Below are 23604 nucleotides of genomic sequence, written 5' to 3'. Positions count from 1 at the left end.
TAAAAAAAAAAAAAAAAAAAATGGCGGAAAAAAAAAAAAATCGTACTTTTTTCTCTTTTTTCTACCCGTAGCCATCTATCAGTCGGTTTCGTTATTACAGGCATGTAAGCAATTTGAGTTAATTGTATCCCATTAGCAGTTAATGGAGTAGCGTGGCTGGAGAAAAACGCGTGGCTGGAGAAAAACTCGTGGCTGGAGAAAAATATTTAAAAATGGATAAGATAATAAAAGATAAGGATGGTAAGTATAAACATTATTTTATTAGTTTTCAATTATTAATTATTGTTTATTAGATAAAATTATGAAGCTGCAGGCTCAATTTTTTCAACAGCACAGAATCTTAGATGACAACAAAACTAAGGATGGTAATATGAAATGATTGTATTTGTGTTCTTTTATTCATTTGTGTTTTTTAGCTCAAACTTTGTGTCTACAAGCTCAGTTACTGGAAAATAACAAATTAGAACTGGACACTTTCAAAACAGTGAAGGAGGTTTTCCAAACTCATCCCTAACTGAACGTGAGGATGAGTTGGCATGTAAGTAAGTAAAACCATTATTATATTGGTTTTCAATTATTAATTATTGTTTATTAGATCAAATTATGAAGCTGCAGGCCCAATTATTGGAACAACACAAAATATTAGATAACAGCAAAGCTAAGGATGGTAAGGCCTAATACGTAATGATTCTATTTATTTGCTTTTATTCATTTGTGTTTTGAAGCTCAAATTTTGAGTCTACCAGCACAGCTAGGGGAAAAGAATAAATTGGAACGGAACAGTTTCCAAACAGTGAAGGAGGTTTTTCAAAACTCTTCCCTAAGTGAACATGAGGATGAGTTGGCGTTAGGCGAACACAATCAGGTACCTAAACTTTTCAAATAAGAATTCAAAATAAGTATAGAATTTTAAAAAACAATTATTTATTGTTAAGTTATTCAATCCACTACCTGACAGTGTGTTAAATTTAAATTCTGTTAGTACTGTACTAAAAAAATTGTTAGTAATAAGTCCATGCAGCGAAGGAACTGAACATTTGTGGGACCGTATTTGGGCCGAAAATGTGTGTGGTACGGAAACCCAGAAATGGCATGAGTTCAACATAAAACATGGATTAGGTACTTTTCGGTTTTTTGTCTATTGAAAAAGTATTTTTAATGCTGTTATTTTGCATTCACAGAATTTTAGAGGGGGATCAAGTAAAATCTGGAAGTGTTACAAGATGGAAGATTGAGCCTACAGTTGAAAAACACTGAAAGTGCATTACCATTAAGGTATGAGCTGCTTCTCTTGCTAAAGAACAACTTGTCCTTTACGTTAAGAGTGTTGGTGAAGCTGGGTACTTAAATGGCTCTAAAGATGTTTCACTTCGCTGGCATTGCAGTGATGAACATCATACATGGACTTTTTAGGTATGAAAGGAATTTTCTTGAAAATTTTTTGAATTTATGACGAAGCATTTCTCCTCCTTTTTGCCACCCATGTCTAATCAAAAAAAAAAATATTTATTCAATAGGAAAGAATTTTCAGCATACTGGGAACACAACTATCAACAATGCAACATTCTAGGGGTGCTATTTTATCATTCAAGAGCCTTATACAATGATTTTCATCTGCAATTTGTATGTCCTTTCCCAAGCTTCCACCAGAAGTTGAATCTATGAGTCATGTAAGTTACATGATCAACAATTGATATGATTAATGGTGTTGTTTTTCTTTTCTCAATATAGGTTAATAGTAACATTGGATCTGAAAAGATTCTTGGTTGGGGCAAGACACTGAATAAATTATATTGATTCGATGGATGACATGACATTTCTATACTTAATTTGGATTCCCGAGACGGTATTTTATATTTAAAAAATTGAAGTGCATATCTGGGCTCCCTTCCTTTCCGTAGCCCCGTTTCCCCTTGACTCGTAATAAGCCCGTAGGGGGTCATGCCCCTACTGTACGGTATATATAAAAATAACATATACCGAGGTTTGGAGGGCTCTGGCCGGAAAGGGGACGTGGGGTGCCGCTTAGTCCGATGATGTGTTCACGGAGGGCGATGTGGCTACCCACAAATCCGAACTAAAGGTTAATCGCTCCTGTAAAAATGTTCCAAATCTTCAGCTCTTCTTCCGGCTTCTCTTAGCCAATCACCGGGTAATCTCCCCGGTGGGTCAACAAGGCAGTGTCTCCCCCTGCCTGGGTTGACGGCAACTTTTGAAAGGGCTCTTGTGCCTTTTTAAAGTTGCAAAAATAATTGTAATGTGCAGAGAATTGTCAATAAAATTTTTTTTATAAAATATTTTATCCAAAATTTGTTTCTTTCATTGTCTGTGTTAGCCGTGTTTACACATTACATTTATCAACTTTTTTTTTTTCTTCGCATTATTTGTTTTTGTCACCTTTGATGGTAAGCATTGTTTCCATTGGTTTATCGTTTATCTGTAAGTATTCAATTATTATTTATTACACTCTTTGAATTTTTCCACTTAGATTCAAGGAACAACATGTAATATCTGGATATTTTTTGAAGCAATTTTGTACTTTGTTTTACCCGTATGGGAACCGATCCCCAGACATTCAGCGTGCAACGCCGATGCTCTAACATTGAGCCACGAGATATATCTAAATGTTTTATTATCGCATATTATATGTTATCGTCTAGGATGTTTATGCAGTCTTTCACAAGTATATGTTTATCTTTCTATTTCTTTCAAAAGGTTCATAGCTCTGTGGTAGAGCCTTCAGTTGCGATACCTGTTACCCTGGGATCAAACCTCAGTAGATGTGTAAAAATGAAGTAGAATAAATGTAGAAGAGTATATTGCAGAATTGCATTTCCTTTTTATTCTAAGTGTAAATGCAAGTCCACAAGTAACTAGAAAAAAGCCAACTTGACATCATATGATTCATGGCTCATTGGTAGAGCATCGGCGCAGTGTGCCGAACATCCAGGGTTCGATCACTGGATAATAATAGAATACTAACATATAAACGATAAACCAATGGAAAGGTTACCATCAAAGGTGACAAAAACAAATAATGCGAAGAAAAAAAAAAGTTGATAAATGTAATGTGTGAACACGGCTAACACAGACAATGAAAGAAACAAATTTTGGATAAAATATTTTATAAAAAAAAATTTATTGACAATTCTCTGCACATTACAATTATTTTTGCAACTTTAAAAAGGCACAAGAGCCCTTTCAAAAGTTGCCGTCAACCCAGGCAGGGGGAGACACTGCCTTGTTGACCCACCGGGGAGATTACCCGGTGATTGGCTAAGAGAAGCCGGAAGAAGAGCTGAAGATTTGGAACATTTTTACAGGAGCGATTAACCTTTAGTTCGGATTTGTGGGTAGCCACATCGCCCTCCGTGAACACATCATCGGACTAAGCGGCACCCCACGTCCCCTTTCCGGCCAGAGCCCTCCAAACCTCGGTATATGTTATTTTTATATATACCGTACAGTAGGGGCATGACCCCCTACGGGCTTATTACGAGTCAAGGGGAAACGGGGCTACGGAAAGGAAGGGAGCCCAGATATGCACTTCAATTTTTTAAATATAAAATACCGTCTCGGGAATCCAAATTAAGTATAGAAATGTCATGTCATCCATCGAATCAATACAATTTATTCAGTGTCTTGCCCCAACCAAGAATCTTTTCAGATCCAATGTTACTATTAACCTATATTGAGAAAAGAAAAACAACACCATTAATCATATCAATTGTTGATCATGTAACTTACATGACTCATAGATTCAACTTCTGGTGGAAGCTTGGGAAAGGACATACAAATAGCCCGTACAGTAGGGGCATGACCCCCTACGCGCTTATTACGAGTCAAGGGGAAACGGGGCTACGGAAAGGAAGGGAGCCCAGATATGCACTTCAATTTTTTAAATATAAAATACCGTCTCGGGAATCCAAATTAAGTATAGAAATGTCATGTCATCCATCGAATCAATACAATTTATTCAGTGTCTTGCCCCAACCAAGAATCTTTTCAGATCCAATGTTACTATTAACCTATATTGAGAAAAGAAAAACAACACCATTAAACATATCAATTGTGGATCATGTAACTTACATGACTCATACATTCAACTTCTGGTGGAAGCTTGGGAAAGGACATACAAATAGCAGATTAACATCATTGTATAAGGCTCTTGAATGATAAAATAACACCCCTAGAATGTTGCATTGTTGATAGTTGTGTTCCCAGTATGCTGAAAATCCTTACCTATTGGATAATTTTTTTTTTGTAGATAAGACCTGGTTGGCAAAAAGGAGAAGAAAAGCTTCATCATAAATTCAAAAATTTTTGAAGAAAAATCTTTTCATACCTAAAGAGTCCATGTATGATGTGCATCGCTGCAATGCCAGTGAAGCGAAACATCTTTAAGGCCATTTAAGTACCCAGCTTCACCAACACTCTGAATGTAAAGGACAAGTTGTTCTTTAGCAAGAGAAGCAGAATTATTTGAGGCTTCTAGCTGTGACAGAACTATAAAGGATTGCTGTTACACAGGATTCATTCACACAAGATGGTACTTCTCTTTAGACAATTTGCATACTCCATTACTTTACCTCATACCTTAATTGTAATGCACTTTCAGTGTTTTTCAACTGTAAGCTCACTCTTCCATCCTGTAACACTTCCAGACTTGACTTGATCCCCCACTAAAATTCTGTGAATGCAAAATAATAGCATTAAAAATACTTTTTCAATAGACAAAAAACCGAAAAGTACCTAATTCATGTTTTATGTTGAACTCGTGCTATTTCTGGGTTTCCGTACCACACCCATTTTCAGCCCAAATACGGTCCCACAATTGTTCACTTCCTTCGCTGCATGGACTTATTACTAACAATTCTTTTAGAGCAGCACTAACAGAATTTAACTTTAACACACTGTCAGGTGGTAGACTGAATAACTTAACAATAAATAATTGTTTGTTAAAATTCTATACTTATTTTGAATTCTTATTTGAAAATTTTAGGTACCTGACTATGTTCGCCTAATGCCAATTCATCCTCATGTTCAGTTAGGGATGAGTTTGGAAAAACCTCCTTCACTGTTTGGAAACTGTTCTGTTCCAATTTGTTCTTTTCTCCTAGCTGAGCTTGTAGACTCAAAATTTGAGCTACAAAACACAAATGAATAAAGCAAATATATAGAATCATTACGTATTAGGCCTTACCATCCTTAGTTTTGCTGTTATCTAATATTTTGTGTTGTTCCAATAATTGGGCCTGCAGCTTCATAATGTGGTCTAATAAACAATAATTAATAATTGAAAACCAATATAATAATGTTTATACTTACCATCCTTTTGTTGTATTATCTAATCCATTTTTCAATGATTCCTCCAGCCACGCGTTATTCTCCATCCACGCTACTGAACTAACTGCGAATAGCATCCAATGGACTGAATTTGCCTACGCCAGTAATAACGAGTCTGAGCGGTAGATGTCTACGTGTCGGAAAAAAAGAAAAAAGTGCGTTTTTTTTTCCGCCATTTTTTTTTTTAATGTAAAACGGATTGCCATATTGCCATAGCTAATCGCGAAAATTAAGTTTATTTTTTAATTGGCCTTATAGTTTTTAATTAAACCTACAAACACGAGTCGGGTATATTTTGTCGGGCTTAAAATTTATACCTGCAAAAACTGACGCTCATTGGAATTGCGTGAAAATCACAGTATATACTCAAAATTAAATGCTGATTCAGGGAAAATTATTCTTTTTTTTCATTTAGTCAATCGTTTTTGAAATACACCGAACTTTGGAACCTTCTAGCGCGCCAGTACATTACGGCGCAAAAAAAATGTCACTAGCAGCACTTCGTTTTCTTTTATTTTCAAAACGGCTGGGTAAGGGAAAAAACTAATTGCTGAATCGAAATCCGCGTTAAATTTTAATTATACTGTATAAGTTTCATCGAATTCCAAGAGATTTCGTTTTTTGGTCGATTTTGACAAAAGTGAGAAGGCTATAGCCTTCTCACTTTTTCATTTTTGGCCAAATTTCAAATTTGGCTTAAAATACATGATTTCGATTGAGCTTTGAATGCTGATCACGGAAATCAAGTTTATTTTTTAATTGGTCTTATAGTTTCTAAATTAAACCTAAAAAACAAAAAAAGTCGGGCTTATTTTGTTGGGCTGTCCGACAAAATAAGCCCGACTTTTTTTTTTGGTTGCGCTGCATCGTATTAGCGCGCCAGCCTGTATATGTAATTTTTGAAACTCGACGAATCCCTTGATGCGCTCGTTTACTACCAACCTGGCAATATTGTGGGTAACTTAATTGCCAGTCATTTAATAACTCCTTATTTCACTGTTCAATATACAAATGAAATCCAAAAACTATGTCTGGTTTCTGCATTATAAATAATGGAAAATTCGTCACAGTACTTTGCAATAGATGGCGAAGCATTGCCTTTCGTAGTGATTAATGATGGAAGTACTGGATCTTAGGGACTGATCAGAAGGATTGGCAATTCTTCAAGCCCGTCAAAATTAAGACCGACTTTTTTTGCTTATTCTTCTCAAAAACTTAGATATTGCTACGCAATTACATAATTTGGATCACAAAATCAAAAGAAGAGGTCGAAAATCATGTTAATGTTGATGATTTATTGACGTTCAGTTCCGTACACATTTTTTTATTTCTGTAGGCTACATTTAACAAGCTGTGTTGCTACCTAAATATACTGCGTAACTAACCTAAGGCTATTGCCTGTAATGTTTGATGGCATGAGCCAGCCGCTCCACAGTAATTTTTTTTTCAACGACATCTTCCTTGATGACTTCTGCTTTTTTTCTTCTTGTCCGTTATGTTTCCGCTTACACTTTAAAATCATGTTCGTTTTTTTCCTTTACGCCCAAGAATATCCATCGGCATGTGTAAACGCTATAGTTTTTTACACAGCAACTGGAGATTTTCGTGTAGCGTTCACAGTATTATTTAAACACCGTTCGAATTTCACGGAACCTTTCCTCTCCTGTTGCTTGATGCGTGTTGTGTATGGGTTCTCGGTAGCATCTAGTACGACGAGAGTCCGTTATTCAAGAACGCGACGCTAATGGTATTTTCTGTTTTACACTAGAATACAGCCACAGAGCGAATCACGAAACAACATTCGATTGCGACTAGCCCACCAATAATGTGACTAAAACATACAGGGGAGAAAATAATCAGTCACTGATTTCCGTTAAAGTATTTCTTATTTTTCTCTTCTGTTCCTTACTGTCGAGTCAAAAAAGTGCGTAACATTTTGTCGGATTAAAATATGCATAGCGCAGCGAACTGGCAGTCTGTAATAAATGTCTTGATTTGTTTCAACAATTCCAGAATTACACCCTGAGGCGCTCAAATGCGACGAGCATTAAAAATGTATTTGCATCTTTGAATGGCTGTACGCACACTTACAAAGGCGTCTTTTCAAATCTTCCGTCCCTTTAAAAGAAACGGTGGTACGTCCAAATCGAGGAAAGTTTTTATCCTTTTATACCCGAGGAATTGTTCCTTGAATGTCTTTCGTGCATGTAACCCATTTAATGAGTTTGCAACAGCCACGTCTGGACGATTGCACGTAGCATTTCGTTTTGTTTCAATGCGAATGATTTCACGCATCAGTGCCAATAAGCGTTTGATGTATTTATCAGACAGATTTATATGTGCCATTGGTTAAAATGTTGCCGCATGTGGGAAAACAAATCACGTGAATTAATGTGGCAGATGTTTATTAGATCGTTGATCCAGGCATGAAGTGACGTCATATCGGCTACATGTAGTATGCACGTAATAAATCCCGTCTGATTACCGTGATTCCCCTATTGCCGCACAGTGGAAAAAAAAAACATGTTTTCTCCATTCCATTGCGTAAGATGAAATGATTAAAGTACACGATCGTGTTGCGCATTCGTATCTTGATAAAAATATTTATCAGCCGCGACATGTCGATGTTTTCTTGTGGTCCTGCCGGTTCCCATTGACCTAAACAATCAAATCATGTGCGCAATAAAAACAACGACGCATCCGTCTCTCGCATTTGTTTGTAAACATTCGTTTCAATAAAGTTCGAAACCTCATCCTGTGTTATTCTCCAGTTCCAACGTGATAAATGTGCCGTCAAGTTTTACCTGTTCTATCGCATTATTAGCGGCATTCAGGTTCACGTCGTTTAAAGTTTATCGAGAGGCAGACGCGTCACAAAATGTGCCGTTTTTATTTTTCCCGACTCGAACTAAGAAACGAAAACAAAAATAGAAACACGTTGGTTTTTATATTTTATTAAGACGACCGTGAAAAGCTGTTCGTGTATTTTGTGTACATATTTTCTGTAATATAAGGACATAACTGGTCGCCAGGGTTGTTCTCACGCTTCAATCATCGTGAATTCACGCACTTCACATACGCGTGCACTGCGTATAGCGTATTAACTCGTCTGTGTGGCTTGGCATTTGTGTTTGCTGTGCGACTTTTCGTGCATCGGAACGCTACACGGAGTTGAAGACTCACGCACACCGTACATCCACGACAGTCTATACCGCTTGTAGCCACCACTCTTCTATACCACTGCTGCCTGTTATGTTGAAGAGTCAACGAACCGAAACGATGGGAGGTTCGTGTTCTTTTTTTTTTTTTTTTGTTCTTCTTTTTCCGTTGTTCGTCCTCGCGCCTGTTGCCTATCTCCTTTTATTTTCTCGATACTCTTCTTTTTCTTCTTATCCTGGTTTTCTTTTTCTCCCCCCCTTCCTCCTTTTTTTTTTGTAATTATATGCAACTGGACAGGCTTCCACGTCTTGATTTAGTGGAGAAGCACGCGGACAATTCTTGAGGTTGCTCCTTTTTTTTTCGGGTTTCATTCTTAAATTTTGATGTGAAAAAAGAATGACAAAAGAGATGGACGTCTGTGTATGGCGCTGACTGATGTGATGAATAACATACCAACCAGACTAGAGATCTTGTTTTATTTTTAACGGCTTATCAAAAATTCTTGATCGCGCGCGAGTGCTGCTTATTTAATCCTATTATAAATATGTAGATAGAGATGGACTATAAAAGGAGAAAGGACGAATAAAAATCGAAGGTGCCGCAGTTCGTCGACGAGTGTGTGTTTATATGCAAATGACCGCCTATATAAAGTCGCCTAAAGTGTCTGTGCTTTCGTATGCTGATATGCCCAGTCTGGGTCCACTAAATAACATAAACTGGTCTTTAAAAACCTGTGGCTACACACGAAATTTAAAAGACCTTAAAAACATGTTGAGGCAAAAGCGTTGAATGTAACAGGCCACTTCCCATCTCCTCAATCACCCACTTTAGGGTTGAATTTACGGATGAGGGGATCTCATTCAAAATGAGACTAAAGACATTCCTTTTGTCGTAGGTCTAACAAAAGGGGAAAAAACTGCTATTTATTTTGTCAACTGATTGTATTTGTCTCACTCCGGTTATTCCCATTGTTTTTAATTTCCTTTTTGTTGTTAAGCATCAGTTCGCCTATTGCTCATAATGAAGCGGGTCTATCATTGCTCTACATGTCACCAAACGTTCCAACTACTGTTACGTCCCGTTTTTTCGCCACATTCTTTTTTTTTTTTTTTTTTTACTAAATAAATATAGCGGTAATATTTATATAAATAGCCACCTGTAATTGACTAACTTTACCGTCTTCAAACACAATGTATTGCAATTTGTTTTTTAAATCGATCGTATCCTATTTGCAGTTATATATCTTGTGGCTTGTGCCCTATGTCCCTAAGCAAGCCTTCGCGTGAAATCTTCATATTAAAACCCTCTCCTGTGATTATTTATCCATGAAAATCTTTACAATGTAGCAGTACATATATATATATATATATATATAGATAAAGCTTTATGTATAATATGCCGTCAATAAACCATACAATAAGAAGAAGCTACATGGAAATAAAAAGGATCCCGTTCGGCACCACTTCCGTTCACTTGGTTTCCTTCCCGCGTTTACGTATTGTTTCTCTCCAATTGTGGGCACCCCACCGAATAACAGCACGAGTTTTCCAGGCATATGACTGATCCAAAAAAAAAAAAAAAAAAATGAATTACATTTACTGTATACACAGGCTGAACGCGCAATAGACACGTATTTAACACGTCGTGCATCGCGGTACTTTGCGCGGCGGATAATTGGGTGCATCGCGCGGCATCCAGTATTACAGAGCGCACATGACTATCATGAGAAAGGAAAAATTGATATAATAGAATGGATGGAAACAAGGATTCACCGTTCGTCGTGTCCCGCAGGTGTGTGCACTCTGGGGTTCACTGGGAATTTTGTCATTATTTGCTTCGAGTGCTGGGATTGCGCGTTTTCTTCCTTCCTTCCTCACCTGCGGCCACAATTAAAATACTTGCACAGTTCTTCTTTATGGCTCTTCTTTTTTTTTTTTCGTGATTTTTTTTTTTTTTTTTTTGTCTTTGTCCATAAACCAACATTTACACGGGCCGTTAGCAAACCGCAAAAAACATTCAAGAAAAAAAAAAAAGAGCGGCAGGAAGAAGACAACCGGTAAATGAAAATTCGTGAAATAATCCCGCGGAAGAGTTTCGGGAAAAAATAAAATAAAAGAAACGGCATTGCAGAAATTGCGGTATTTTTCTAGCCCCTGACATTGGAGATTGGATAACCGCATTTCTCATTTTCATTTTTTTTTTTTTTTTTTTTCTTCTCCATTTATTTCTTTGTTTTATAAGATTTGGGGAAATTGTCTTGTGTAGTACAGCAAGAGCAAGAAACCGAACATTTCGTGTATCGCTTCGTGTCATCTGAAAAACGTCGCGCGCCAATAAAGTGGAGGGCGATAGGAGCGCTGTACGGGTGGCCGGCGTGTTTATTTGTGAGCTCTCGGTTTGCCGTTAGTTTTCCTTCTCTCGTTCTGTCGACCGTGAATTCTGTCCTATTGACTAGAATTCGTGCAAAATAACACACATACGAGAGTCACGTAAATGGAAAGCGATTCTTATATATTTACCCCGCTGAAAACGGGAGAAAGTCACGGCCATCTCGGCACCAGTCATCCGCAACTAGCGGATCATGTACCGTCTGTCCTTATAAAACAAAAATCAGCTCTAGAATTTTTACCTCTAGAGTTTTTCTTTGTCTTTTTATCTCGTCATTTGCATATCACAATTGGTTTCTTTTTTTCTTTGTACCTCGTATATCATTTAGAAATGATTCCCGCAAGTGTTTTAGATCAGGCCAAATTATCGTCGATTATAACCGTGGACAATTTAAGCACATCGAAAACTAAACAAAGGGAAAAGACAAAAAAAAAAAAAAAAAACTGGTTCAGAAAAATTTGAAAATAACTCAAACAAGTCGAAAATGATGGACAACGTGATTCGATAATATTCTCTTCTTTTTGCTTTTCTTTCATTGAATTTATGTTTTTCCTTTCTGCCATCAGCTGATGTGGTGGCAGGACAATGACCCTGGCCATGAAACTGACGTCACGCACGGGGCGTGGTCGTCCAAATGGCGATATTATACGGAACGAAGAACAAGAAATGTTAAGAAAGCTTTTGTTTTTGCCATTTTCCTTTTTTTTTTGTTCCTTTTCAATTCGTTATATGCTGTCTCATCCCGACTCTTTCTTTCGCGTCATCAATTTGTAATCAACGTACGTAATGATTTAATCGATTCGATTTACACAAAGAAATTCCCGACAGAGTTATAAAACCGAGGAAATTGTAGATCCTAAATGTTCACGATTTGCATGTCCTGTTTCTTCTTTCGTGAACTGGAATTTCGCGTAATAAGACGGAAAGAGAATATACTATTCATATTCTTTCTTTTTTTTCTGTTGAAAAATTGAAATGAAAAAAAAGGAAACCTACGTCTTGGTCCCACGCTCAAATTCACTAGTTGAATCATACAACTGTACCCTAACCCGTAACATGGCTGCAAAAGAACGATGGGAAACATCGAAAACAATTCATAAGCGGAAACTATACGATCCGACTTCCGAACCGTTCGTTCAAGTCTCTTTTCAGTTGGCCTTTTTACCGCAATTTCTGAGCATTCTCAGTTTCATGATGCGGTAGAACTGAACATCTATTGCAAAGATTAGCATATTCTTTTGTGTACGCGTTTTAGATCACGATTGAACATTGTGTGAGAATTAGATTTTTCTTATCGCCTCGTTGAACGCTCGTTACGTATTGTTGAATACGTGCGTGAGTTGTCGTCACTCTGTATGATTGTGATGCACACACACACACGTATTTCACCCCTCCTTCCCAGGCGTGTCACTCGAAAAAAAAAAAAAAAAGAAACATGTTCTTCATTCGGTGGAAGAGCGAAACTCATCCACCCCCCAACAAAAGGAAAGTGCCATCCACCATCGAACGGGATTTCAAGCCTCTAGGCATGTTCTTCATGGGGTGGACGTCTTCACACACTCGCAACGTTCTCTGTGTGTAGAAGGAGGGATTTTAGGAGGTGGAGGAGGGATAACGTGTTTGAATAACATCAACGCACACACACACACAGGTAAAAAAAGGAAAAAAAAAAAAGAATAAGTGGGATATGGAGAGGAGGGGAGCAGAGTTAAAGGAGGGGGGAGAACATTCTTTTTTAGCAAAAGGTACAGACACAGATATCTATTCTAAAAAAAAAAATGATAAATAAAAATATATATATATATATATATACAAGACAAGTTCATAGAAGGAGGGGGGGGGCTGTGCGAAGGTCTCCCTAAAGAGCAAGCATTGACTCTCTCATAGGAAGCTATACATATAAAAATAAATAGGGAAGGAAAGCAAGCCTCAAAGAACAGCTAGACGGAATATATCAATGTGTTTTTTTTTTTCTTTTTCTCTTCGATGGCGAGGATATGAGAAGCCGCGCTGAGAAATACATACGCATGCACAACACCCAGGTGAATAGGGAGAAGGCAGGTAGGCAGAGACCTCCCTCCTCTTCAAGTCTGCACTGTGTGTGTGTGCGCGCGAGTGTGTATATAGTCTTTGGCCGGCTAGCGCTTCTTCCTCCTCAGTCCCGTTGCGATCGTCTTCCGAGACGCTTCATAATTTTTCATAGCGGCCGTCTACATCGCAGCTCAGTCCGTCTTAGTGTCTCCACTTGTGCGTACCGTGTTTTCACATTCAGGCAGCCGCTTAAATAGAAAACAAAGCTGATTTTTTGTCATCCAGTGCGCCATAAAGTCGACACATTTTTTCTAATTTCGAAAAGATTAAACGGGACAAAGTCGTTGACATTTGAGAAAAAAAAATTGCCCACCATCAACCACCTCCCAAAAAAATTTCTATTCCGGAAATCAACAGTGACATTGACAGCATAACAATTCTTTTTTTTTTCGGTTAGAAAGAAAAAAAACAAAACACGCTCGCTTGCGTCGACAGTGGCATTCACCTTTCGATTTTTCTTTGATTTGATTTTCCATTTTTTTTTTTTTTTGTGGGGAAGGGGTTCCCTTTCTGACGTTCATCCGTCACAGAAAAATCCCCGGTACTACCACACCTCCGGATATAAATATCTAAACGTAGAGAACTGACATTTCCCCTATATCCTGTTCTCTGCCATTTTTCATTCAACAACGTCGCATTTCTCCGATCGACGAGGATTCGAGTATTTCTTTTCCTTAATTTCAAGGTTGGTATATCTTCTTTTAAATCTGCAGTTTTTTTTCTTTTTCTCTTCAAAACCAGTGTTCGTAAGATGAGTTGTCACATGTTTTTTTTTCATTATCATTTCTTTCATCGTAAGTTATTTCTTTCTCACCGGTTAGTCGAAGTTGGTAGCGAATATAGCAGAGGTCGTCGAACCTGACCAAGGCCTTTTGGCAATCGGCCCAAAAAAAAAAAAATATTCCAATCTTTTATTCTTTTTCTTTTTTTCCTTGACAGCGCAGAATACGAAAAAAGGACGAAAAGAAATCGATTTCTTTTAACTTTACGAATTTTGCGCTTTGAAATCGAATTATCCCCATAGAATTATGTCCCGTACATTGAATGTTTCGCATTATTTGCAAAAAAAAAAAAAAAAAATAGCGATAGTGTTATTCAACTTTACGCTAAAAGGAAACACAAGAATCAGAATCAAGTCAGACGAGATTATTTGTTTGAATCGATTTTCTTTTTTTTTTCCTTCTCTCTCCCCCCCCCCCCCCCCCATTTGTGTTGAGAAGAAAGAAGAAAATCCAGTCTTGTCACATAGCTGTCGGGACAGCAGCGATTTTTATTCTCTTCGTTCAGCAGCCCCCCCCCCTTCTGCCATATTCGGTGCTGGCTTATGTATAGTAATCTGGTGTAGAGAAATAGTGGCCACTGACATTCTCGTGACAGTCCGAGTCAAGAAACGAAGTTAGTTTTTTTAGACTTTGTTTCTTTTCTTCTTCTGAAAAAGAAAATAAGAAGAGACTAGGAGCAGGTGAATTGATATCCATACCCCCCCCCCCCTTTAAACATTTCTTTTATATTCTTCGAGATTGAGTGCGCATGTCTTTTCTGTCCTCCCCTCATCGTGTAAAAGAACGTTACCAGGATGGCGCTCCAGTCGACCCATGTCTCAAAATGGCCGTGAATGTTCGCCCTTTTGTTTTGTTTTTTTTTAGACGTGAGTTCTATCAGCGTGTACTCGTCACGACGCGTCTATCAGATTTTTTGCTCACTTTCAGTGCAGCTTTCTCTTTTTGCGTGCGATTGACATTGACATTGAAAAAAAAAAACATAAACAAGGAAGAGAACCAAGTCAAAGTCGAATTCTCTAATACTTTCACCATCAACTTGAACTTGAACAAAAGGGTAGGAAACATATATATATATATTTTTCCTCTCGTTTATTTGGTCAGTGAAAAAGAATAGAAAGTGGACGTTTAAAAACGAAAAAAAAAACAAAAAAAAAAAAAAAAAGGCTGGGCCGGAGAGTGACGGTGGAGGTCGATGACCTTCCAGTTACTGGTGCTGCCCAAAAGTTAGAGAGAAAGAAGAAAGAACTAAACGGATAGGTTGCACCACTCCTCGCCATCTTCGTAACGCTGGCCGTGACCTTGCTGTCCTTGCGTTGCCAAAATATTCAAAAATATATATATGTATAAATATTTTTTTTTTTTTTTGCGGAAAAAATAAGCAAATTACAATAAAAAATGGACGTCGTGTAATAATAATAGGTTTTTCCTATCCATTTCATTTTCGTTCCTAGCCCTTTTTTTTTTCTCCCACTTTATTACAACATCGTGTTGCGTCTGCAAATGACGAATATGCTGCACTCCATCTAAATCTTATCATTTCCTTTTTTGAATTTCGTCACAGGAATGATGTTGAAGATTAGAAGACGCTGGAAAAGAAGCTGACACACTCTCTGCATGTTCTGGAACAATTAGGAACTTGCTGGCCAGGCTCCGCGTTTTTTGTTTGCTCACGTATTGCACCTCATCATTCCAACTTGGACGAACATTACTCAAAAAAAACAAAAAAAAACACACACAGCTGATAGCCAAATAAATAAAGAAAGGCAAACGAAAAGTTCTAGGAAACATTTCGAAAGGAAACCTTGCAATCCCTAACAACTCGTTGAATTCAATCGGCAAAAATGGATGTGTTCAAAATCGATCAGTCGATGGGCGGATTGGGATCCGGTTCCAGGGAATCCAGCCGGCATCATCAGGTGACAACCGAAGTCAGTTTTGACACGACGTCGGATTTCAACCTGAGCTTCTTCGATTCGTCGTCGACTCCGCCTACGCCTCCGCCGAACACAGTGTCCGCTTCTGGCGGAGGAGCCTCGTCTTCGTCTACATCCTCAAACGGCGTTGTTCTTAAAGAGGAGTACGACGAACCTTCGCCTCCGCCACAGCAACAACAGGATGGCGGTGTGTTTGATGCTCTCGGTCCCGATGGCATGTTCAACAGCCCTCCGCCGACCACGCCGCCATCGCCGGCCGGCATCGATTCCGGATCGAACCTGAACGATTCCGGCGTCAAAATCAAAAGTGAATTTGACGTGACCAACAGTTTCAACGGTGGCCAGCAACAGCATCGTCAACTGCCACCACCTAGGCCGTCGCTCAACCTCTTCCCTCCACCAAAGGCCGGAAATAATCCTCCACCTACACCGCCCTCCACCCCGATCACGCTCAAAAATGGTAAGTCCGTCTCTCGTTTTGTTCCATTCACAATCGGCGAGTTTCATTGGCAATCGCTAGAACGAACGACGGTAAGTTCAACGAACGAACGCTGACCGAGATACGTAAAAGATTAGTAGAAGAATTTTAAAAAACAAAAAGGGAATAAATCAACGTGTGTGTGTGTGTAATAAAACAGGAGTTGCGCAGTGACCTTCAGTGTCTCCCCCCCCCCACCATTCGGCAGGAAAGCCGACCCAAGGTTGACTTGCTAAGAACTGATTGAAAATTTTGGACCGTGCGTCTGTTGTCTACCCTGTGTCTTTTCCGCCATTGTCAAGGCTCCACACGAACGGCTGGCCAAAGAAAGGCAAGCATGTTCGATTGGTTGGGTGCAATCTGAGGCACGTGTTTTCAGTCAGGCAAAAGTTTTAGAAGAATCGACTGCAGTATGTATATCTATACATTTGAAAGAGAAGAGAGAGAGAGAGAGAGAGAGAGAGAGAAAAGACAAGGTGAAAACAACAAAATATAAAAAGGGTAAGAAGAAGGGAAAGTTCATCGACCTCACGGAAGCAAGTTATTTCTTTTTCTTCTTTTTTTTTGGGGGGGGGAGATCGTGACGGACCATCATTCCTCTTCTTTCTCCTATTCGATTCGTAGGAATGTTTACCTTCTTTTTTTTTTTTTTTTTCTTCGGTGGCACTGAGCAACACCTATATTGGGACTGTGGCCGCGTTCTCCTCTTTCTTAGAAACGAAACAATCGCACCAATTGTTAACGAGATGAAGATCGACGAAAAGACACCTTGACCACGCCTTGTTTTTTTTTTTTGTTTTTTTTTTTTTTACCACATTTCGAAATAGGGAGCCATTTTTTTTTCTTCTTATTAAAACGTTCCACAAACTAATGGTGGGTAGGTGAAAAATCTAGACGAAAGAAAGAGAGAAAGGAAACAAAAAGTGAACAAGCCCCGACTCACACCGTCGCAGGTAGAAAAAAGAAAAATTAAACGAATGGAGAAAAGAAAAAAAAAAAAAAAAAAGGTAGAAAGAAAAAGAGGGAAAGTTCATCGACCTCACCTGTGTGTGTGTGTGTGTGTGTGTGTGTATAAGAATGCCCTGCGTGTAGTAAAAAATAAAAAAAAAAAACGTAGTATATAGTTGCTATGGAACAAACGGCGCCCCCTTTTTTTGGCTGCATAACTGCGTTTACCTGTCTCGTTGGAGAACCTACTCGATCGAGCTCGTGACACAGCGCGTTCATTGCCTCACAGCGAATGATGATGTGCAATCGACGTGAAATCGTATGCAGATGAAACTTAGCATTCCATACAGTCGTCTGAATAAACACCCCCAAAAAATTTTTGAGATTCACTTTGTACTCGTCCTTCTTTTGTGATGTAATAGACGATGACAAGACGTATGAGTACGAATGTCAAGGCCCGTCATCACACGACATTTTGTGCATGAATAAATTAGAGACAAAACAAAAAAAGGAGAAAATGATGGAAAGAGAAGGTCGACGAACTTTGCGATGCCGAGAGAGTGACGGAGTTTTTTTTTTTTTTTTTTTTGTTATAAAGGTGTACCGTTAGGAAAACCAGCCTCAAGGTCTTCCCTCCAGCTCTTTCGATTCTTCTTCCTGCTTTTCTTTTTTTTTTTTCAAGGTGTTTCCAGTAAGAGTAGTTTTTTTTTTTTGGGAAGGCGAATACACATAGACAGAGCTTCAACCGCAAAACATTGAAAAGTAAATAGACGAATTTGTGTGGTTTCCCATTTTGAAAAGGATAGAACCAAAACAAAAAGGATGAACTTAATGGTGAACATACTGTTCATCGGACACCGTTGGCTGGATAACGGGGGTAGCAGTCACTTTAATTAAGGCTTATTTCTGTTTTTACCCTTTAAAACAAACCCTCATCTACCTGGTGATGAAAATGATTACGACCAACATATTCCGGTTTTCAAATTCCAGTTTTTTTTTTTTTAAAGGAGACTTTGGGGGGAAGAATATTTTTACGATCTAAGGAAGTGCAGACAGTTTCTCCCCCCCTCCGTTTTCCGAATAAATAAAAGAAAAAAAAGCAATTAAATGAAAAAAGGCTATTAACGAACATTTGTCATTTCCATTTTATATATTTTTTTTTTTTTGGGTTGGTTCGCATCAAAATTCATCGGCCCCCCTCTTTCTTTAATTAACGAACAATTTTTTTTTTTTTTAGTTTTGTTGGATAGCGGAGAGAGCGAATCGAGATTGCGTGGGTCGCGTACTTTTTGTTTCTTTTCTGTTGTTCTTTGATACGGTTATTGGTACAGTTAACCGGTTTCCATTTGGCTGGCTTCCTCTAAGTGGCCGAGAGCCTCTCTTGGCCGTTTCTCTAGGACGATTGCTGGAGCGTAACAGGTGGTTTGTTTTCTTCTTTGCTAGACAACGGGACGTGCATATCACCGGTGGCAATCATCGTCCCGTTGTTTTTTGTTTTATTTTTTTTTTTTCTTTCCCTCTTCGTTAGATACTTTCTGGGGGAGAGAAAAAAAAATAGAAAGGATTCCGTTAACGTACTAAAGAAAAAAAAAAAAAAAAAAGATTCTTAACAAATCCATTGGGTGACGTCAGAATGACGGACATTTGCGAGTGTCTCGCTTAAAGACACCAATAACCAGATGGCTTCGATGTACTTTTCACTTTTTTTTTTTCTTTTCGAACCATCGACGTTAAATGAAATCCAGTTAGGAATACAAGGAAAGCTTTTAATAGGTTATGTTTACTAACGTTTAGATTTTTTTTTTTTTTTTTACGATGATGTACCGTATCGTCTTAATTTTACACGTACACACATTTCTCGTTTCTTCTATTTACCTTTTGTTTGTGTTTATTGCAGAACCCGGTTTGTTGGGGTCGTCGTCGTCGGCCGAGTCTAACGGCGCCGGAAGCAGTAAATCTTTCGTCCCGTGTAAAGTCTGCGGAGACAAAGCTTCCGGCTACCACTACGGAGTTACATCGTGCGAAGGCTGTAAAGTGAGTTGTCCAAAACACGCAAACGCAAGAAAAAATAAAAGAAAATTACGTTTGGCATAATTATTATTGATCATAATATACAAGTCCAATTTAGTATACATAAACCAACTTTACGTACACCTTGAAAATATTGTGTTCCAAGGAAAAATAATATTAGCTATATACGTGTAATTGTTGGAACACACGCTGCTTGATTTTGCTGTTACGTGAAAACATAGCGGTACAACAAAAACAAAAACAAAAAATAAATGTTATTTTTCTTGAATAGGGCTTCTTCCGGCGGAGTATTCAGAAACAGATCGAGTACCGGTGCTTGCGCGATGGCAAATGCCTGGTCATCCGGCTCAACCGCAACCGTTGCCAGTACTGTCGCTTCAAGAAATGTTTGGCCGTCGGCATGTCGCGAGACTGTAAGTGCAACGTCGCATCCGTTTCTCCTTCATTTAATTGTTTGTTGTTTTTTTTTTTGTTTTTTTTTTTGAAGTTTTTACTGCTCGTTTCATAAGAAACTTGATTCTTTAGATATCTAGAGTATACCCACTAACAAATTCTTGTTTTCCTAGAATTTTTTACCGTTGGGTCTTTTTTTTTTGTTTGTTTTGTTTTATTATCCAATTCCGGTTTTCTTTATTCATTTCGCTAAAACTCCCTCTACCTAAACAACAAAACCATTTCATTGGTTTTGATTATTAAAATTTGTTTTTTTTCTTCGAGCCGTTTACACAGCTAGCATTTGCCAAACGAATGCGATCAAAATAATAAATAAATTTTTTTCCTTTTTCCCAATGACTTAGCGGTACGCTATGGTCGGGTACCGAAACGATCGCGGGACCGCGGTGGATCGACCAACGGCGACGAATGCAGCGGCGGAGCGGGTATCCGCAGTCCCGGCGGATTTGCCGATCCGTCAACACCAGACAGTTCCGATAGTTGCGGTCTCGGCCAGCAGCAAATGCAAATTAGCACCAACAGCAACAGCAACAGTAATGGCGGCATCAGTCAGTCGCAACAACAGCAACTCCATCAACAACAACAACAACAACTTCAACAACAAAGAGACCCAGAGAGCCGTCAGTTAGCCATTTACGACACGATCCTTACCGTGTCCCAAGCTCATCACGCTCACTGCGCCTACACCGAGGAAAAGACCCGCAACATAGTCCGCACTCCCATACCAATCGTAAGGCATAATTTTTTTTCCCTTCTCTATTATATGAAAAGTATACCGTAAGCGTAGTCCCGCCTCATCCATGTCTTGTAGTTCCTATTGCGTCCGCTTTAGTATTTTGTTTTGTTTTTCCTTGTTGCTGTTCTAACTTTTGTGTAGGCAAACAACCGACAAATTCCGTTTAACCGGTGCTAATCGTCCCCGTCGTTGGAATGTTTACCGTAGACTAATCATAACTGTACATACGAAATAATCGAGCAAAACATTTCATTGGAATTTCTCCGCATTTTTTTTTTTTAGATGTAACGCCAGCGCTGCCATTTTTTTTTTTTGTTTTCCAGGCTTAGTTCAAATTCACGTTTGGTTTATTTATTATCGGGTTGTAAAGGCGCTGGCTTTTTTTTTTTTTTTTTTTATAATAATCTTTACCAGTCATAAATTCTTTTCGTTTTGGAGAAAATTGCTAAATATTTCCCATGGATACGGCAGGTGATGGACGAAGGTGGGAACGCCAACGATCCTACGGGAGGCAACGGCGCGGATGAGGCCAGACGGATAGCCACCTGGTCGGCGTTGGCCACGCACATGACGCCGTCCATCCAGCGCGTCGTCGAATTCGCCAAACGTGTTCCAGGTAAAAATGTTGTGTTTGTTTGAATCTACAAGTGGTTCTCATTCAATTTGTTTGTTTTATAAATTGTAGGCTTCCCGGAATTAAGTCAGGACGATCAGCTGATTCTCATCAAAATAGGATTTTTTGAAGTGTGGCTGGGCCACGTTAGTCGGCTGATCAATAGCCAAGAAGGAACGTTAACATTGGCCGATGGTGTGACTCTGTCCAAACAACAGATGGACACCATTTTCGACGTAAATAAAAAAAAATTGAACTCTTCATTATAATAAAACTTGTTCATAGATAAATATCATTTGAAAATGCGCACGTTTTTTTCTTTTGTTGCAACAGGTTGACTTCATCCAGGCCATCATGAGATTCGCCGAAGGCTTAAACCAAATGTCGATGAATGATAGCGAAATGGCTCTTTTCTCGGCCGCAGTTCTCCTATCGCCCGACCGGCCCGTCATCAACGACGCTAAAGGCATTGGCCAGCATCAAGAACGGATTACGGACGCCCTTCGGTTACAGGTGCACATCTCTCTGTTCTTTTTTTTTTTTCACATCACTTTCCTTTAGACTGTTTCGATCCGTCATTTTTTTTTTTCATCTATGTTTTTTCTCGTTTCTTTCATTTCATTTTCTTAAACAAAAGTTGTTGCGGAATCACGCCAGCGATCCGGGTCTGATCAACGCCGTTCTTCAAAAGATTGTCGAACTGAGGGCCATCGGCCACCGCCACCAATCGCAACTCGATTGGTATCGTCGTCGCTGGAGTTTGCTCGTCCATCTGCCTCCACTTTTTGCCGAAATGTTTGACATTCCCCGCAGCGAAGAAGATTTGGCCTGAAAATAATGGACGCCCCCCACGTTTATCGCGTTTATCATCTTCCATTTGAAAACGAAAAATGAAGAGAAGGAAGAATACTTTGGTTTCGTGTAGTTTTAAGGACTTGGAACGGTCCTCGTTAGGATTATGTAAGCGAATCAAGTTTCTGCGCTCACACACCATTTAAAAAAAAAAAAAGATATTTAACGTGGGTCGTTTTGTAAGACATATTTAATGACATTGATTGCTTTACTTTTTATAGCTGTGTGTGTACATATTTATACCATATATTATTTTTTATTGATCATGATTGTTTTGTTTGGTGTTTTTGTTGTATGATTCTCATCGAGTTCAAACCTTTCCGTCCCATGTTTCTATCTAATTTGTTTTCAAAAGAAATATTTGTGGAAAGTGCCTTTTTTTTTCTTTCACGTTTCTCTCAACAGGTGATTGCATTATTTGCATATGCGTTTTTTTGTGTTGTTTTTGCGTTTGTGCCCTTCTGGTTTCCTCACATTTTACTAGGGAACAACGTGACGTTATTCCCGATAATCTGTATGCATTTCTACCCATCCCCCAAATGTCCCAAAGATTTGTTCAACCAACTCGAACGTTAGAAGAAGAAAAGAAAGGGAGAGAAGAAAAAAAATCATGAATAATGAATCGATGCTACTTTCATAATCTTTATATATATATACACACACCTATACATAAATATAGATTTCAAAATATTATATATAGTGCTGTAATACTGATACCATGATCCCCACACATTCACGTATATAAGCAACACACGCACTCACAACCCAGTTCGATGTACGACGGTGAAAAACAAAAACAATTATGCTTGTTCTCTATTTAATTCTCTATACAAATTTTTTTTTTTTGAAGTGTTTCGTTTTCTCATTTCCCTGCATATATTTTCGTTTATATTGTATTCAATTCGGTAAAACATAAGCAAAACAAATGAACGAAAAGAAAAAGACGCGAAGAGAAGTGACGATATTTTTTTATAACGTGTCGCGTCTTTAATTATGTACGGCAATTGCATGCATTTTATTCATCATTGTTGTTCATTTGCATGTCTGAAAATTATAAACCTGAATTTTCTCCAGCTTCGCACGTCTATTTGCAGTCTACTTGCAACATTTTTCCCTTTTGAATTGGTCGACGTCAAAAGCATTTTTTTTTTTTTTGTTTCTTTTAGTTATGAATGTATACTTATATATTTCACTAGATGACCGGCGAGCGGTTCTCGAATCACTTATAACGGGTCTAGTCATATGTAACTATACACCCTAGCGGCGTCCAAGCTTCAAGGAAAATAATAGCAGACAAAAATAAATCCAACAAACTTTTGCAAGCCTATTCAAAACTGCTGTTGAGTCGTAAGGTTATATTTCTTGTACAGCTATAGAGTTCTGCTATTATGAGAGATAATAACACGCGTTTTTTTTTTTTTGTTTTGTTTTCTTCTTTCTCGTCGGCATTCACGACATTTTCACACAAGCATATTTCGTAAGAGAGAGCCGGGGGAAACCGAATGAAAGACGAGAGCTTCGGGTGAATCGTGACCGCGGATCCTCATTACAAAATGAACACCCCAAAGTCAAAATCCCGTTGCCGTTTGTAATAATAAAAATCACGTTTTTCTTTTCTCCCCCCCCCCCCAAAAAAAAAACTGTGACAGGCTTATTTAATTCTTTTTTTTTTTTTTTTAAACAAAGGGCATTCCCTTGTGAGAGTAAAATGCGTCGTCTTTACTGTAATGCACTTGTACACGTTTGACCCAAAGATATACAGAGTGTTACACGCTAGTAAACTTTTATCAATC

General features: G+C 38.5%; 2 protein-coding genes and 2 long non-coding RNA genes across 4 annotated transcripts in view; 3 read left to right on the top strand and 1 right to left on the bottom strand.

Annotated features, from left to right (window-relative positions):
• LOC130692906 (uncharacterized) overlaps positions 1-12509 on the top strand; it is a 50229-nt gene extending 37720 nt beyond the window's left edge. The window contains exon 4 of the transcript XR_009421936.1: positions 12494-12509. The gene's annotated coding sequence lies outside the window, so the exon portion shown is untranslated. The remainder of the gene's footprint in view (positions 1-12493) is intronic.
• LOC130693386 (uncharacterized) lies at positions 161-532 on the top strand. The gene is made up of 3 exons (XR_009001681.2): positions 161-240; positions 294-365; positions 417-532. It is a non-coding gene; the product is annotated as an uncharacterized LOC130693386 (long non-coding RNA).
• Positions 3840-5400, bottom strand: LOC130693342 (uncharacterized). The gene is made up of 6 exons (XR_009001669.2): positions 5329-5400; positions 5204-5275; positions 5007-5146; positions 4753-4936; positions 4346-4690; positions 3840-4274 (listed from the first exon to the last, which is right to left on the bottom strand). It is a non-coding gene; the product is annotated as an uncharacterized LOC130693342 (long non-coding RNA).
• Positions 12510-13042: 533 nt separating the features above from the next.
• LOC130693231 (ecdysone-induced protein 78C-like) lies at positions 13043-22655 on the top strand. The gene is made up of 9 exons (XM_057516359.2): positions 13043-13669; positions 15328-16160; positions 19024-19160; positions 19429-19570; positions 19955-20340; positions 20818-20962; positions 21032-21195; positions 21293-21472; positions 21597-22655. The coding sequence occupies exons 2-9, from the start codon at positions 15608-15610 to the stop codon at positions 21789-21791; spliced, it is 1902 nt and encodes a 633-aa protein (XP_057372342.1). The 5' UTR covers positions 13043-13669; positions 15328-15607; the 3' UTR covers positions 21792-22655.
• The last annotated feature ends 949 nt before the right edge of the window (positions 22656-23604 follow it).

Source organism: Daphnia carinata, chromosome 1 (genome assembly GCF_022539665.2).
Source record: "Daphnia carinata strain CSIRO-1 chromosome 1, CSIRO_AGI_Dcar_HiC_V3, whole genome shotgun sequence".
Taxonomy (NCBI): domain Eukaryota; kingdom Metazoa; phylum Arthropoda; class Branchiopoda; order Diplostraca; family Daphniidae; genus Daphnia; species Daphnia carinata.
This window is presented reverse-complemented; position numbering and strand designations above follow the sequence as displayed.